This window comes from Anoplolepis gracilipes, chromosome 10 (genome assembly GCF_047496725.1).
Source record: "Anoplolepis gracilipes chromosome 10, ASM4749672v1, whole genome shotgun sequence".
In the NCBI taxonomy this organism is placed as follows: domain Eukaryota; kingdom Metazoa; phylum Arthropoda; class Insecta; order Hymenoptera; family Formicidae; genus Anoplolepis; species Anoplolepis gracilipes.
Window position 1 is genome coordinate 7,353,027 of NC_132979.1, and position 14,498 is coordinate 7,367,524.

At 26.6% G+C, this 14,498-nt stretch overlaps 2 protein-coding genes across 4 annotated transcripts; one reads left to right on the forward strand and one right to left on the reverse strand.

The window, feature by feature from the left end:
• The first annotated feature begins 1,500 nt into the window (after positions 1 to 1,500).
• Positions 1,501 to 11,363, forward strand: LOC140670480 (heat shock factor protein). Of its 3 annotated transcripts, none has more exons than XM_072901089.1 (12): positions 1,501 to 1,767; positions 2,402 to 2,510; positions 2,602 to 2,726; positions 3,276 to 3,611; positions 3,703 to 3,785; positions 4,076 to 4,249; positions 4,897 to 4,959; positions 6,294 to 6,821; positions 7,501 to 7,606; positions 7,747 to 7,840; positions 8,068 to 8,334; positions 9,321 to 11,363. In XM_072901089.1, the coding sequence occupies exons 1-11, from the start codon at positions 1,663 to 1,665 to the stop codon at positions 8,313 to 8,315; spliced, it is 1,971 nt and encodes a 656-aa protein (XP_072757190.1). In that variant the 5' UTR covers positions 1,501 to 1,662; the 3' UTR covers positions 8,316 to 8,334; positions 9,321 to 11,363. The 3 variants fall into 3 exon arrangements, with proteins under 3 accessions (XP_072757190.1, XP_072757189.1, XP_072757192.1); XM_072901088.1 differs by having other exon boundaries at positions 1,502 to 1,767; positions 6,294 to 6,833; XM_072901091.1 differs by lacking the exon at positions 4,897 to 4,959 and having other exon boundaries at positions 1,502 to 1,767; positions 6,294 to 6,833.
• Positions 11,364 to 11,879: 516 nt separating this feature from the next.
• LOC140670481 (uncharacterized) lies at positions 11,880 to 13,033 on the reverse strand. Its single transcript, XM_072901092.1, has 2 exons — positions 12,701 to 13,033; positions 11,880 to 12,286 (listed from the first exon to the last, which is right to left on the reverse strand). The coding sequence occupies exons 1-2, from the start codon at positions 12,900 to 12,902 to the stop codon at positions 12,117 to 12,119; spliced, it is 372 nt and encodes a 123-aa protein (XP_072757193.1). The 5' UTR covers positions 12,903 to 13,033; the 3' UTR covers positions 11,880 to 12,116.
• Positions 13,034 to 14,498: the final 1,465 nt, after the last annotated feature.

Below are 14,498 nucleotides of genomic sequence, written 5' to 3' on the forward strand. Positions count from 1 at the left end.
AACGCGACATTAACTCGTATTAAATTTTTAAGCAACGAAATTTTTAATCTGTTTCTCGATGGAAATATATCATTTGACTTGATAAATAATATTAAGTTAAGAAAAATAATATGAAATTGTGTGTTTGTTATAAGATGGTCTTATAATAAATGTATTAATGACCAATAGCCTATCTAAATCTTCTATTGATTTGTTTTTGATATATATACATATACAAGGTATGCCAAAATTTGCGACTAAAAATAAAATATATTAATAGTATTTTCGATTGAAGCAGATTTAATCGTTTCAGGAGTGAATAATGACTTCGTCAATAAAAGATTGAATTCATAGTAAAATAATGATTAATTGATCTGGATTGGATTAAAATCCGTTCAATAGAAAACGCTATTAGTGCTTGTTCACATGTGAATCGTATAAAATAGAAACTGCCTCAGAAACTGCCTGAAATAAAAAACTGCAAATAATCTTTTAGTTTTTCGAGAATTTTTTGCTGTAGTATTTTTAGTCACAAATTTTTTACCTTGTATATATAAAAATTGGTGCCATACATTATACCCAGGCACGATAACGCTAGGGAATATCGTGCGTCTCACTCAGTGACCAATCGGATTCTCGTTTTTACAGATATAATAAAGGCGCCTTTTCATGCTGATACTCGACCATCACTCGACATTTATTTTTAGCGACAAAAAACATCATGTGAGTAAAAATAAAGATACCAATTCGTTATTTTTGGTCATATGACGTCTTTTGATGTTAAAAATGAGCGTTAAGCCCGTATCGCACTACGAATTGAAAATTGAAGATTGAAGATTAAAGATTAGAATTTGACTAATCAGAATAAAAGAAATTAAAATTGCTTCGTCTTGATTGGTTAAATTTCAATCTTCAATCTTTAATCTCAATTTTTAATGCGTATCTGATACGAGCTTTAGGGCTGTCGCACACAAAATACATAAGCTACATGTATATAGCATAAGATCGTATGGACCAATGAGTATCGAGTATTAAGTCGTCATATTGATTTACATAATATTATTATTGGTCCATACGATCTTATGCTATGCATATGTAGCTTATGCATTTTGTGTACGATAGCCCTAAACCTTAAAGCCGTAAAGAGTTGTCCAATCACAGTTAAATGTGAAAAGAATAATCGAATATGATTGGTTAATGTCTTATGGCTTAAAGCTTACTACACTTATTGTAAATCCGGCTTTATGCAGATGCTTATGCACTTATGCAAATTTGGATAGGCTCTTAGAGAGATATATCTACACATATTGTTTACACTATGATAAATATATGATATAAAAAGAAAATATTATGCAAGAGAGAAAGAGAAAAACGATAACGAACTTATACAATTCTTATAACACGGGCAGCGTGATATGTATATTTAGCAATTTCATATTGCGTCATATGTATGTGTATTTGGTGGACATCCGGTTTCAACGGCAGCCAATGGGAAGGCCGTAAAATTCATCACATGCGCTCGCCCTCCGTGCTTCACCTGCGGATCTGCTATTTGCTTGTCAGCAGAATAATATCGTCGGCCATTGTAGTCGGCTGAGATGCGGAATTACGTATCGATGTAATTTCAAATCCGCAAATCTGTACGAGGCCACTCGCGCATTTGAGTTTTATATATCGCCCAGGATGCACACGGTGACGGAATTGGGCACCGGAGTGCCGGCTTTCCTTGCCAAACTGTGGAGACTGGTCGAGGACCCGGAAACGGACAACATGATTTGCTGGTCACCTGTAAGTGCCTTTATTTATTTATCTGTTCGCACACGAGTTGATCGGAGCCGTTGTTTATGTCGCGCTGTCAAACGTATCGAGCGACCACGAGCTAACGTGATGTCACGCGTTCTCTAGAGTTCGGTTCTTCGTCACGAGAACTTGTATAATCGCAATGGCTAAACCTTGCCAGTGTTGATTTTTAACGATGCACATTTTTCCGCGATCTATATGACATTTTGTATCACGTGCATAAATTACGTGCGATTATTATCAATTCTGTCTTATCGATTGATCGTTTCGTTTCTTTCGCACAAATAGTTTGCGGATACTTATTTTTAGGCAGAATAAAATGTCCGTCAATGCTGTATGAAATATATATAATTAAATTATTACCGGTTAAATAAATTGTAATATTATTGACTTCACTTGTTGAAAAACTTGTTATATTGATTTAATAAGCTTCTAATTGATAGAATTTTTTTATATAATTTATTCTATATTGCGTACAATTTGTAAAATATATGTAGTATGTATATTAGAAATAGCCTACGATATTTTAAGATTAATAAATAATATATATATATAATGAGTAAATAGTATACTTATCATAGTTTGCAAAGATAAATAATCTTATATGTTTAATATTTTTTAGAATGGGAGAAGTTTTATTATTAAAAATCAAGCAAAATTTGCAGGAGATTTATTGCCACATTATTATAAACATAATAATATGGCTAGTTTTGTACGGCAGCTAAATATGTGTAAGTTATTGCATCTTATATAAATCATCCTGAAAATGTAGATAATGAAAAGAGGATAAAAATATTCATTAATATTCCTTATGTATTGAAGATGGATTCCATAAGAAGGTATCTGTAGAATTGGGTGGCCTAAAGTGCGATAAAGATGAAATGGAATTTGCACATCAGTTTTTCTACAAAGGACATCCCTATTTATTGGAGCATATTAAAAGAAAAGTAAGTACATTTAGACATGCTGCAATGATGCAACAATTTGAGTCTAAAAAATAATTGCACTTTTTAAAATAAATACACTGATCTAACTTATATGTATATATATATATATATTTTTTTTTTTTTTTTTAATACTAAAGGCAAGTCACAAATTATATCCATCTTAATGATTGCATAAAAGAGATATAATTCTAAAAATCTAAATTATTAAGATTAAGAGGATGCTAGACTACCAATCGAGTTCTAATCTAACAAAACTTAAGCTTAACATAAAAGTTTCAATTTATACACAAAATAAAATAGGTTCTCCCGCGACACAATTGCATGAAAGAATATTTGTGAACTTTTAGAAATGAGCTTAAAAGCCCAGATAAACAAAATTTCATTATAGAAAATGTGTGCCAACATTTTCTGCAACAAAATTTTTTTTATCTGGGCTTTTAAGGTCATTTCTCAGCCTGGGAAAACTTATCCTAATCCAGCATCCCCTTAAATATATAAATGTATTAAAATATTTTATTACAATAAGTAAAATATTATCTATCTTTCTAGATTGCTTCTAGCAAAAGTCAAGATGCAGCTCATACTCCTATTAAACAAGAAATAATGAGCAAGGTGTTAGCAGAAGTAAGAAGTATGAGAGGTCGACAAGAGAGTTTGGATAGTAAATTAGGCGCAATTAAACATGAAAATGAGGCATTGTGGAGAGAAATAGCAATGTTACGACACAAACACTTGAAACAACAACAAATTGTTAACAAGCTTATTCAATTTCTTGTTACTCTTGTACAACCATCATCTAGAGGAAGTAGTTTATCTGTCAAACGGCGATATCCATTAATGATAGATGATTCAAATCGTGCACGTAAACAAAGCAAGCTGTCAAAGGTAATATCATTGCAGTGATAATTTTTGATATTCTTTTTTTTGCATGCATACAGATATATACATGATGTAATAATAAATATTTATTTTATAGCCACAAGCATCTCCTACAGGACCGATAATTCATGAACTTGATGCATCGGAAGCTGATTTAGATTCAGATTATATTGTCGCTGAGTAAGTTAATAGATTTTACATATACACGCATATGCTGATAATTTTTAAATTTACATTTTGATTAAAAATGTATTTTTTCTCTGTAGTACTAAAGTATTATAACTATATATGTAAATGTTATACATTTTAACTTGAAGGCATGTAATATTTATATTTATCATGTTGGAAAATATTTAATAACTCTATATAATGCTTATATATATATATATATATATATATATATATATATATATATATAAACATATATACAGTGAGATATTAATACATATCTTAATAACTTTTTAATGTAGGATTTTGGAGAATGGAGTTCCAGCTGTTCATAGCCCAGAAGAATATATTGAAGCAGTAAATGATGAAAATATTCAGTTGGTCGAGAATCCTGAGACAATTCTAGAAGATGATGTCGAAATTAATTCACATGAAACTGATACGAGGAAGAAACGTCTTTGCAAGGGCAAAAAGAAGTATGTTCAATTTATTTTTATTTATATTTTTGTGATATATATACATACTCAATATTAATATGTGAGAAATTAACGTTATTACAAAATTTAGAGTTGATTTATATTAAAACGTAAGATATTAATAATTCTCACTTTTTAAGATACTAATTAAGATACTAATAATTTCTATTTTGTGACAAAAAAAAAAGAGATGCATTTTCTTTTCACCCATTCTATAAGGTATCTTCTTATATAGTGATACAAAAAAAAAATATTTAGTCTATCAAATTTTAGGAATATGTATTCTATTAAATTTTATAGAATTTAGTTACATACAATGAACTATATAATTTATCTTATATTGAATATTCTTATTATAGATATTATATCTATAGAGAAGAGAAATCTATAATATTTGTATAGAGATATGTACGCGTAGTAAACTACTAATGAACTTCTACAATTTCCACTATTTTACAAAATTTATGAAACATGCAAATATTCTGTAAAATTGGAGAATGCCAAAATATTTCTTATCAATACTTTGTTGAACTAATATTTTAGATTTAATGCTTTGATTGTATACATTTGCCAAAATCTAACAATATTTATTATTTGAATATCAAAATCATTTTACATTTATCCAAATGATATTTAAATATTGTTAGGAGGAAAAACAAGGTGCCTGTCAAAATTTTGATCCCATCATTGGATAATGGAGGAAAACCAAGGTTAACATTTTTTTTTTATTTGGTGTTGGTATTCTGAGATATATATTTCTCTATAGCTATTTTGTTGTAGATATTTTAAATATATGTTATTAGTTTGCATGAGAAACATCAGATTTAAGTAATTAAATATAAAAAAATTAATGAGCTCTTAGCTCATTTATCAGTTTTTAAATGATTATGTTAATAAAGAAATATGTATAAGAAAAGTTATGATAGCTAAAATATTTTTTTATGTTATGAATAGAATCATACAGAGATGTTTAATAATACAAGAAAAAATAAATTCTCATAATTTCTTATTATTTTTTTTTTATAGAGATTATGTTTATTTTTTAAAATCATTAATAAGCCTTGGTTGCTTCTTTCATTTAATTCCATATATTCATATGCAATTTTGCTTTATATATAACTAATTCCTGTTGTTTATTAGTTTAGGAAGATATTCTTTTATTAGAGTGATATTAGATCTTTTTAATTTTTGTTTTAAATCTTATTTGCAATATTTTTAATATTTTTCCTCTAAATACAATATCAATCTTAAGACATCTATATTAAATCTATATTGTTTGAGTAATTATTTAGTATTGTTCAATAATTAATTTTAGTATTAAACATTAACGTAGTTTTTGTATATATGGTTTTTGGTATATTTCAGTTAATTATCTTATTAATCCTATTAAACAAATACTCGAATCTTTCCACTATTTTTGCTTTATTATGCTATAAATAATCTTTATTTCTATTTTCCTAAATAGTGTTTAGACAAATGCTGCTTGCCTAGCGATAGCATTTGAACACAAATAAACGAATGAAAGCCACTTGACCAGCCAGATAGCTTTTGCCTAGACTATTTTTCTAAAATAACCATTTTTCTATGATATATATATCAATTAGTATAACTAGGAAAAAGCTAATTATAGATTTGCTTCTATGTGTATATTGATAACAATATAATATTATTCTTTATACATTATTAAAAGATTCATATATATGATATTATTTTGCTGTTACAAAAGAATTTGTTTTGTGTACATAATATCTGCATAATAATGTTTTATATATTAGGTACATCTGTTATTTCTTCTATTTTATTGGTAGTTTTTGTACTTTAATATTTTGCTACTTATAGGTATAATATATTGAGAATGATTGCATGTGATTTCTTATTTTTTAAGTTGCTTTAGAACATACTATATATTGTTTTTCCACATATTTCTACTATAGTATTGAGATAAGTTTAGCATAAAGTAATAGTTAAATATAGACAAAAATTAAATTTGAGCACCATTAAAATGAAAATAAAAATTTACAAAATAGCTTGTCTTCATTTATAGGGAAGAATTGCATTTGCTTGAAATGCCTGCTGAGGAAACTCCTGTAACTTTCGGTTTACTAAAAAAAGAATCTATTGCCAAACCTGTACCTGTGGCGACTGTGCGCAGTTCCAAACTTGCAGCGATGGCGGCAAATATCAATGAATCTCAAGATGTTGAGCATGACACTGATATCATGGAAAACTCAGCTGATACGGAAGATGATATGGAAGCCTCAGACAATGATGTATCCATGATGAAGCTAGAAGATATCTTAATTGTTCCAGAAATAATCACCAACAGCAACATTCAAAGTATTATCAAGAATAAAGAAAGCAGTATCAAAGAACCTAATCAATCAGATAAAGGAATTGATCACATTAATGAAGACACAACTGCTTTAGCGACAAGTAATATTGAACAGCACAAAGAAAATGGAACATTTAAATTTTTGCAGGAGGAAAAGGACAATGAAGCAAGCACAAGTTCGTCAAACGATTTATCTTTGAGTTGCGTCAATTCTTCTGGCATATCTGAAGCTAATTACAGGTTAGAACCGACGTAAGTTCAGCACAGACCATGGTAATGTAAGATGGCATTCAGTATACTTTCCGCTTTATTATGGAAATCATTAATCATACAAAGAGAGGTGAAAACGTATTATTTTATTATATTTTATATTGAATAAAGTTTTTTTTTTCTTTTTTTTTTTTGGAGAGATATTTCTCTTACAAATTTCCTCCATTTTTAAAACAAGTTATTTTTTTTGTAATATATATAACAATATTTATTAATACTACCTACTTAAATAATTAGCTATTTAATCAACAAAATATAAAAATAAAAAAAAATAAAAATTTCTTTACGAATCATTATAGAATTTACATTATTTATTATAAATCTATATTCGTCATAGAATTTATATTATTAGACAATTAATTTTAATTTTACAAAGCTGTAATTTTGACATTTTTTATGTGATATTTTTATTTGATATTACTAATACTTTTAATTGCTTTATACTTTTTGTGGTTTGTTGTATAATGTTAATGTTTATTATAGAGAGAAACGTATTTTTCATGAAAATTTTTATTACGTTTTATCATATATAAATGATTTTTTTTTTAAATTTTACCTGATGCATAAAGCTGTACCTCATGTTTTATATACAATATGTTTCTTATATAATACTAAAACTTTTTATATACTTGTAATATATTATGTGTAGGGAACAAGTGGATAATCATTTGGAAACGGTACAAACAGAGTTGGACAGTATACGTGAAATACTGCGTGGTGACTGTTACAGTATTGATGCTAACACTCTCCTTGGGGTAAATATAATTTTTAAATATTAAAGTCCAAAAAAAGAAAAAAATTTTATAAGAATAATAAATTAGTAAAGAACATTTTTTATTATAAAAGACTATATATTTCTAAAAAAACTTATTAATATTTAATTTCTTTTTTATAGCTGTTTAATACAGAGGACCCAATGACATTTGGATTACCAATTAATCCAGAATTGAACCCAAATTGTGGAAAAAATAACGATGATAATACTTCAAGTGAGTTTTTGCAATTTTTAATGTGAAATTAAATATTCTTTTATATTTTAATATAAAAAATGCATAAAAAATTTTTTGTACATTTCTTAAATTTTTGAGTTGATAAAATAGTAAAAAAAGATCTATATATTTGTGTATATTTATATAAAAATATAACTTTTTATAGTTTCATTTAATTGAACAAAGGTAATGAAATTAAATCAAAATGATTTAATTATTTTATACAGTTGCAGATTCTATCAATGGATCTGTTGGTGGAGAACTTATGGCATATAATGCTACGTCCAATCTACTTGATTTTGATGATGATATGTTATTAGGAAATGTATCATCTTCACTAGCAACTGCATCATCAGATTTATCTGCAGACAATCTATACACTTCAGATCTATCAGATCCTTTAGACTCTTTAGACGATAAGGCTTTGCTTTATGATTCTCTAGAAAGACTCTCTAGTAAGAATCTAAAACTGTAAACACTTATTTATATATATGGTAAGCTTCTCCATCTTATTTATAATAGATTTTTAAGATTATCTCTTCTCTCCCCCCCCCCCCTCTCTCTCTCTCCCGCCTCTCCTTCTTCTCTCTCTCTACATTTTAAAGGTTAACTGCACAGATTCAATGTGTATTAGATTCAGGTTAAACTTTCTGTCATAATAAAAACTATCTAATCAAGATTATTTATTATCACAAGATAACAAATATTAATCAGATTTCAAAAAGATATTCACTTGTACAGACAATTTTTATTTGACATAGTTTCTCTTACAGGCTGATCACTGCTTCTACAATTCTTTGATTTTCATTATATGTTATTCTAAATGAAATGTATTTAGCAATCATAGAGATTTTATTAATTTATAAATATTACAGGGACTAGTTTATACATTTATAACATATGAAATTCATTGGATTTGCTGCTATTATACAAGATTTGTAATCAGATAAATAGTTTTTTCTTAACAAAAGTTATTCCCAATATTGTATAATATACATATAATGATATGTATGTATAATTAAAAAAAGAGTAATTTTAAATATGTTTACTGTAAAATTGCTTATTTTATTATAGTTTAATTGAAATTTATTGATAATAATCAGTAAAACTTCTATTATATTGATAAATGATTTATAAATCGTGTATAACTTTTAAATTCCCATATTTATATACAGTATATTATACACTGTCTAAATTTTTATACAATGACTTGAGATTGTAATCATTATTTAATTCAAGTATTGTATCTTAAATAGATTCAAATAATTAAAATTTTGTAAAACTCAATGCATATAAAATATATATTTGCAAAATTTTAATATAAATAAATTTTGAATTTATATAATTAATATACACATTATGACTTACACTCATATATATATATATATATATATATATATATATATATATATTTTTTTTTTTTTTCTTTATTATATATAATATGACTTATTTAATCTATTAATAAATCTCTATTTTTTAGCTTTTTGCTGGGAACTCAACTTCTGGATTATTAATTATCTAGAAAAAATGATAAAAAATGTAAAAAATAGGATCAAAGATGCTGTTAAAAATTCTGCAGCATTTACTATCACGTAAAATAAGAGTAATATCTGCAACATAATCTAAACAGCTTATTAATAAACTTATTATTGAAACAAACATAATGAAAAGTATAAAAGAGCAATCTTAAATATATCACTAAAGAAAAAAAAATCAGATGCTGAAATAATTATAGTTCTTCAAGATCTTATAAATGAACATACGAAAATTAACAAAACTTTTGTTCTTACTTGCTTGTATATAATTACAATTTTCTTTTTAAAAAATGTCTTATAATTAGCTTTGTAAAGAAAAGTAAATATAGAATAATATCAAGTTTTCATATAATGTATGAAACATTAGATTATAATAAAGTTTAGATTGTGATAAATTTATGCATACACGTTTAAAAAAGATGTTTTGATTATATTTTTTTTATTCCTTCACAATTGTTAATTATTTCAAATAGATTATACTATAATATGATACAAGAATAAAATGTAAAAGGTGATAGTGCAAGTCAAGATTTCAGTGTTTTATATGCATTCTTGAATCTATAGGTAATGTTTTTTTATGCATTTTATGAATTTTCCTTGTGAATTTCTAAAATAATTTTGTATCTTTATTCTACATAGAACTTTCTTATCTCTCACGTACACAATTCAAAACCCTGATGTTATATCTATACTGTAATGAATTTTAATAGATGTGAATATGTGTAACAATAATGAAAGATTACACTATATGGTACTTACATGTGTGTGCACTGTTAATGTGACAAAATTGCATCAGTTTTTTCAACAAGAAAATATTATCTTAGTCACAGTTCTATTGAGTATATCTAATTTATTTTATATTTTAAATTTATCAAAGAACTGTCATTGTCAGTGTATAGTCGATTAAAACACTGAAATCTTAATCTTGAACCTGTATTAAAATAAGTTGATGTGTTGCGTTCTTATAAGAGTGTGTTTATACATCCAATGCAGATGCACCAAATCACTTGCTCCTCTTATCTTGACTTATACAGTACAATGAGTGAATTAAACCACTCAAATTGTATAGTAAAAAACCATAATTACATATTATTGCATCATTATCATGTTAATATTTTATTTGATTTAGAGATAAGTATAGCTAGATTTTTATATTTACTACAAAAACAAAGCTTAGGCATATTACTTTAAAATTAGTATGTAAAATTTGTTATGTAATTTTATACACAGTAAAGTGTCAGCCATATACATGTACATTTCTCGTTTATAAAGATTTAAATTTATTAATTGCGATAAATTAAATTTTAAACTAAAGTTTTTTTTTTTAATGTGTAGAGTTCAAAAGAATCATTAATATGTGTGACAAGTATTTATTAATTATACTAAAATTAGTCATACTGTTTGTGTATTTTTGCACTCTGTGGGATAGAGCACCTAATGTCAATTCACATTAACACTAAATTTGTTTGATGAGGAATATTAATGGAGTATTTTCACCTAAACAAGTGTATGTCATATGTCAATGTGTTGATACTGCACTGTTTGAGATATCAAATTCTGAAACATTCAAAGATTGATGTATAATGTAAATTGAAAAAAGAGATTATCAAAAATATTGAATTTTATCCAATGTCACTCTTTATGGTGTAAATTATTTTACTAAACTCAATGTATAATAAAAAAAATAATTGTTTTATTTAGAGATAAAAGGGGCCAGGAAATAACTCAACTTATTAAGTTGATAGTTTTTATCTTTTATCAGCCTGTAAATAGATACTATGTTTGGTTAGATAGGATATCAAGATGAACTAAACTACTTAACTAATTAAGAATGCTATAACACAGGATTTTATTTTGCAGATATAAAATATACAAAGCTCTCATTTTTTTCTATTTGTACTATTAGTATAAGAATTCTTTATTGTTAAATCCGTTATATAAATGTAATTGAAAAATTAGAATAAAAGTACTTTTACTACCACCAACAATTATTATGTTAAATGTTTGTTTACACGTAAATAAATATATAATACTTACATAACTGTTCATATGTACTTATTACTCGTTTTGGATAATCCTTTCTTATTTAGCATACTACATCTGCACAATTATGACAATTCTTAAGTGCACGAAAAAAGTCATACAAGGCTTTTATTTCCTTATTGAGATTTTTCTCACAATAGATTTTTACTATTAAGAGTATATTTTAGGATATACATATATGGAGTTTTACTTTTAAATATATTTTTTTTTGTTTTACATTACAGGATTTATATATCAATGTATAATTCAATTTATAAATTACATTTAAAAATATAGTATTCCTTAAATAAAAGATTCATTAGAGTTTAACAAGTAAAATAATATGTATACCTATCAGGTGTGACATATTTTTGATAAAAATTATAATTTTAATCTAATTCACTATGTATAACGACATCACTATGTATATAAAATAAATAAACATTATTAATATTTCTGAATATGTATGTAATTACATGATAAATTGCACTCTTTTTTTTATTTCTCCTATTACCAGAAATGCTATTGAAATTTGTATACTCAAATATTGATAAACATAATTTGCTTTTGTTTAGAATAGATTATAATATATTTTTCATAATTACAGATATATAAAATATTTCACTTCTAACGTTGGAAGTTCATTTATAACATAATGGAGTGGTAACTATAGATATTAAATTAACAAAATGTGTGATTTTCTAAATATAAAATAATTATCACTGTGATTGTTGACTCTCAATTTGTAGGGATTCTTGAAATTGTTTCCTAGCCTCGCGATTAGATTGCAACAATTCAATTAATTCTGCATGTATATCATCATTCTTCTTTTCTAAATGGTCCAGAGCAGTTTCCAAATGGTCCAACTCATCCTCTAATGCTTTAATACCTATATGCAATTATAAATAATTAATTTTTTTATTGCAATATTATAAAAATAATTGTTTAATAATTTTAACAAGATTTTTTCTTTTTTGTTTAGTTGCAAAAAATTATGTTCCATAATTGTATTTGTATTGTCATTATATTGTATATTATTTGCTGATAAAGCTTGTTACTCCTAAATGATTTAAATGCTTGTTTTCAAAATTAGTTATGCACTTTTCTAAACATGCATTATGAATGTCATTACGTCTCGTCTCTTTTTAATTTCCTGTATACTTATAAACTTAACAACAGTGGGTCGTACGTATAGATATAATTACAAATTGTCGAACTAATAATTATAAATATAGAATAATTTTTAAATTTGTTGCAAAAGTACATTCGCACTTTTGTGCATAAAAAAGATTTATTTATTTACCGATATCGGAATATGCATCTTCCTCCAGACATGTATTAATGTCATCGGGCTGTTCTTCGTCCTCGGTACAGTCCATTTCTTCATTGACGTTATCGGGATTATTTTCTTCCGGTTGTACAATTTCCTCCATGTTTTCCTCTCTTTTTCCTTCCTCCGGAACTGGATATTCGTCTCTGACCATTTCTTTTTCTGCCACTTGCATCTGATTACGAGGCTCAGCGCTCAGCGATCAGCCAGAATCAGCTGACTATTCGATTAGATTACAGGTGTGTGTGTGTAGCAAATAAATTACGTGATATAACTTGTGATTTAATTTTTGACCAACAATCGATAAAAAGTCAAATATTCGCTTTGCGAATATGTATAATTCAGCTTTATAGTATATAATTAAAATAAGTAAGATTAATACTACGAATTATTATTACTCGATGTATAATAACTCGTAGTATTTTATTAGGTATTTGTCAAGCCGTATTTTTCTCTTTGAGAAAAATGTCTACGATTAATTCGCCGTTTCACGTCTTGGTGTCGCTCTTGCAGATTTCGAATCGCGCGCGGAATCAGTTACTGCGAACGTATCGCGGCGGATTGTCCGAGTGAATTTTACCCGAATTCCTCCGTATTTTGCTATTATTACTGTCTAAAAGTGAGTCTCGCGTGTGTAAAAATGTTTCATAGTGTCATAGTGTATACAATTCGTTATCAGTTCGTGTTCGTTTTATAATTCGCTATAAGTCGCGATTTAGGTTAATGTTGGGAACCGGATCTTTTTCTCGCGTACTTTCGCGTCAAAGTGCAACGAGAATGCAGTTGATGCAGATGATCCAGGTATATAGGAAAAATTTCTATAATTATCTCTCTATTATATATCTTATATTTGATAAGCAATGTAAAAACATAATAGAATATTTATTTTTCTACATTTTCGTATCTGTCAATTAGATTTCTCATATTTTCGTATTTGGAAATGGTATATTTTTTCACAAGCACAGATTGTTTATTTATATCGTATATATTTATTAAATAATAATATATATGTAAATAAAATCTTTCTAATGGTTACATCTATCATTTGCGACAAAAAAAATTCATTTATAATCTTATGTTTATTTATATATCGTATAATAAAACGATAAAATAAGCATAATTTATATTTCTCGAGTTGATATTATTATATATTTATTTTTTCATTTTCGATAATCGGTCAATTTTCTTATTCGGAATTATACCTTGTCGGTAATGTAATTATCCTAATTATTGATACTTGATGTTTAGTACATCCACGTCACCACTAGATGGCAATAGCAGTGACTAAAGCGTATTTGAATGTAAAGTGTTCGAATGGTCGGAGAGAGAAAGAGAGAGAAGAATCGTAATTTCATAAAGTATTAACGGTTTTAATTTTAATTTAATGTATCGCATGACATATTTATTGTTGCATAATTGCATTGTGAAATCTGGAACGTCGTGAGAAGCTATTTGAAGTATGAATGATACTATATACGTGGGTAATGGTACGGATTAATCTTCTCTTATATCATTTTTATATAAAACAATACTTGAATATCGACTAACCTGAACATTTTTTTTCTGTATTGTTACACTTATATTATATACATGCGATATATCTATATCCATAAGAAATAGAATTGATTAAGGCAGAGACCTTCTTTTTAATTGTAAAAAGACAGTAAAAATCTCGTAGTCTAATTGCGAATCGCAACGTGCGTTTTTTTTATATTGTTTGCATTATTAGAATATGAATATCGTCGATTAATTTTTTACGTGTCGCACATAT

Excerpts from the sequence above, each read along its gene's own strand:
- LOC140670481 (XM_072901092.1), bottom strand. The coding sequence starts at position 12,902 with ATGCAAGTGGCAGAAAAAGAAATGGTCAGAGACGAATATCCAGTTCCG. Across the intron at positions 12,287-12,700 it reads AGATGCATATTCCGATATCG|GTATTAAAGCATTAGAGGAT; the intron begins GTAAATAAATAA and ends AATTGCATATAG.
- LOC140670480 (XM_072901088.1), top strand. The coding sequence starts at position 1,663 with ATGCACACGGTGACGGAATTGGGCACCGGAGTGCCGGCTTTCCTTGCC. Across the intron at positions 2,511-2,601 it reads TGTACGGCAGCTAAATATGT|ATGGATTCCATAAGAAGGTA; the intron begins GTAAGTTATTGC and ends TATGTATTGAAG. Across the intron at positions 3,786-4,075 it reads TCAGATTATATTGTCGCTGA|GATTTTGGAGAATGGAGTTC; the intron begins GTAAGTTAATAG and ends TTTTTAATGTAG.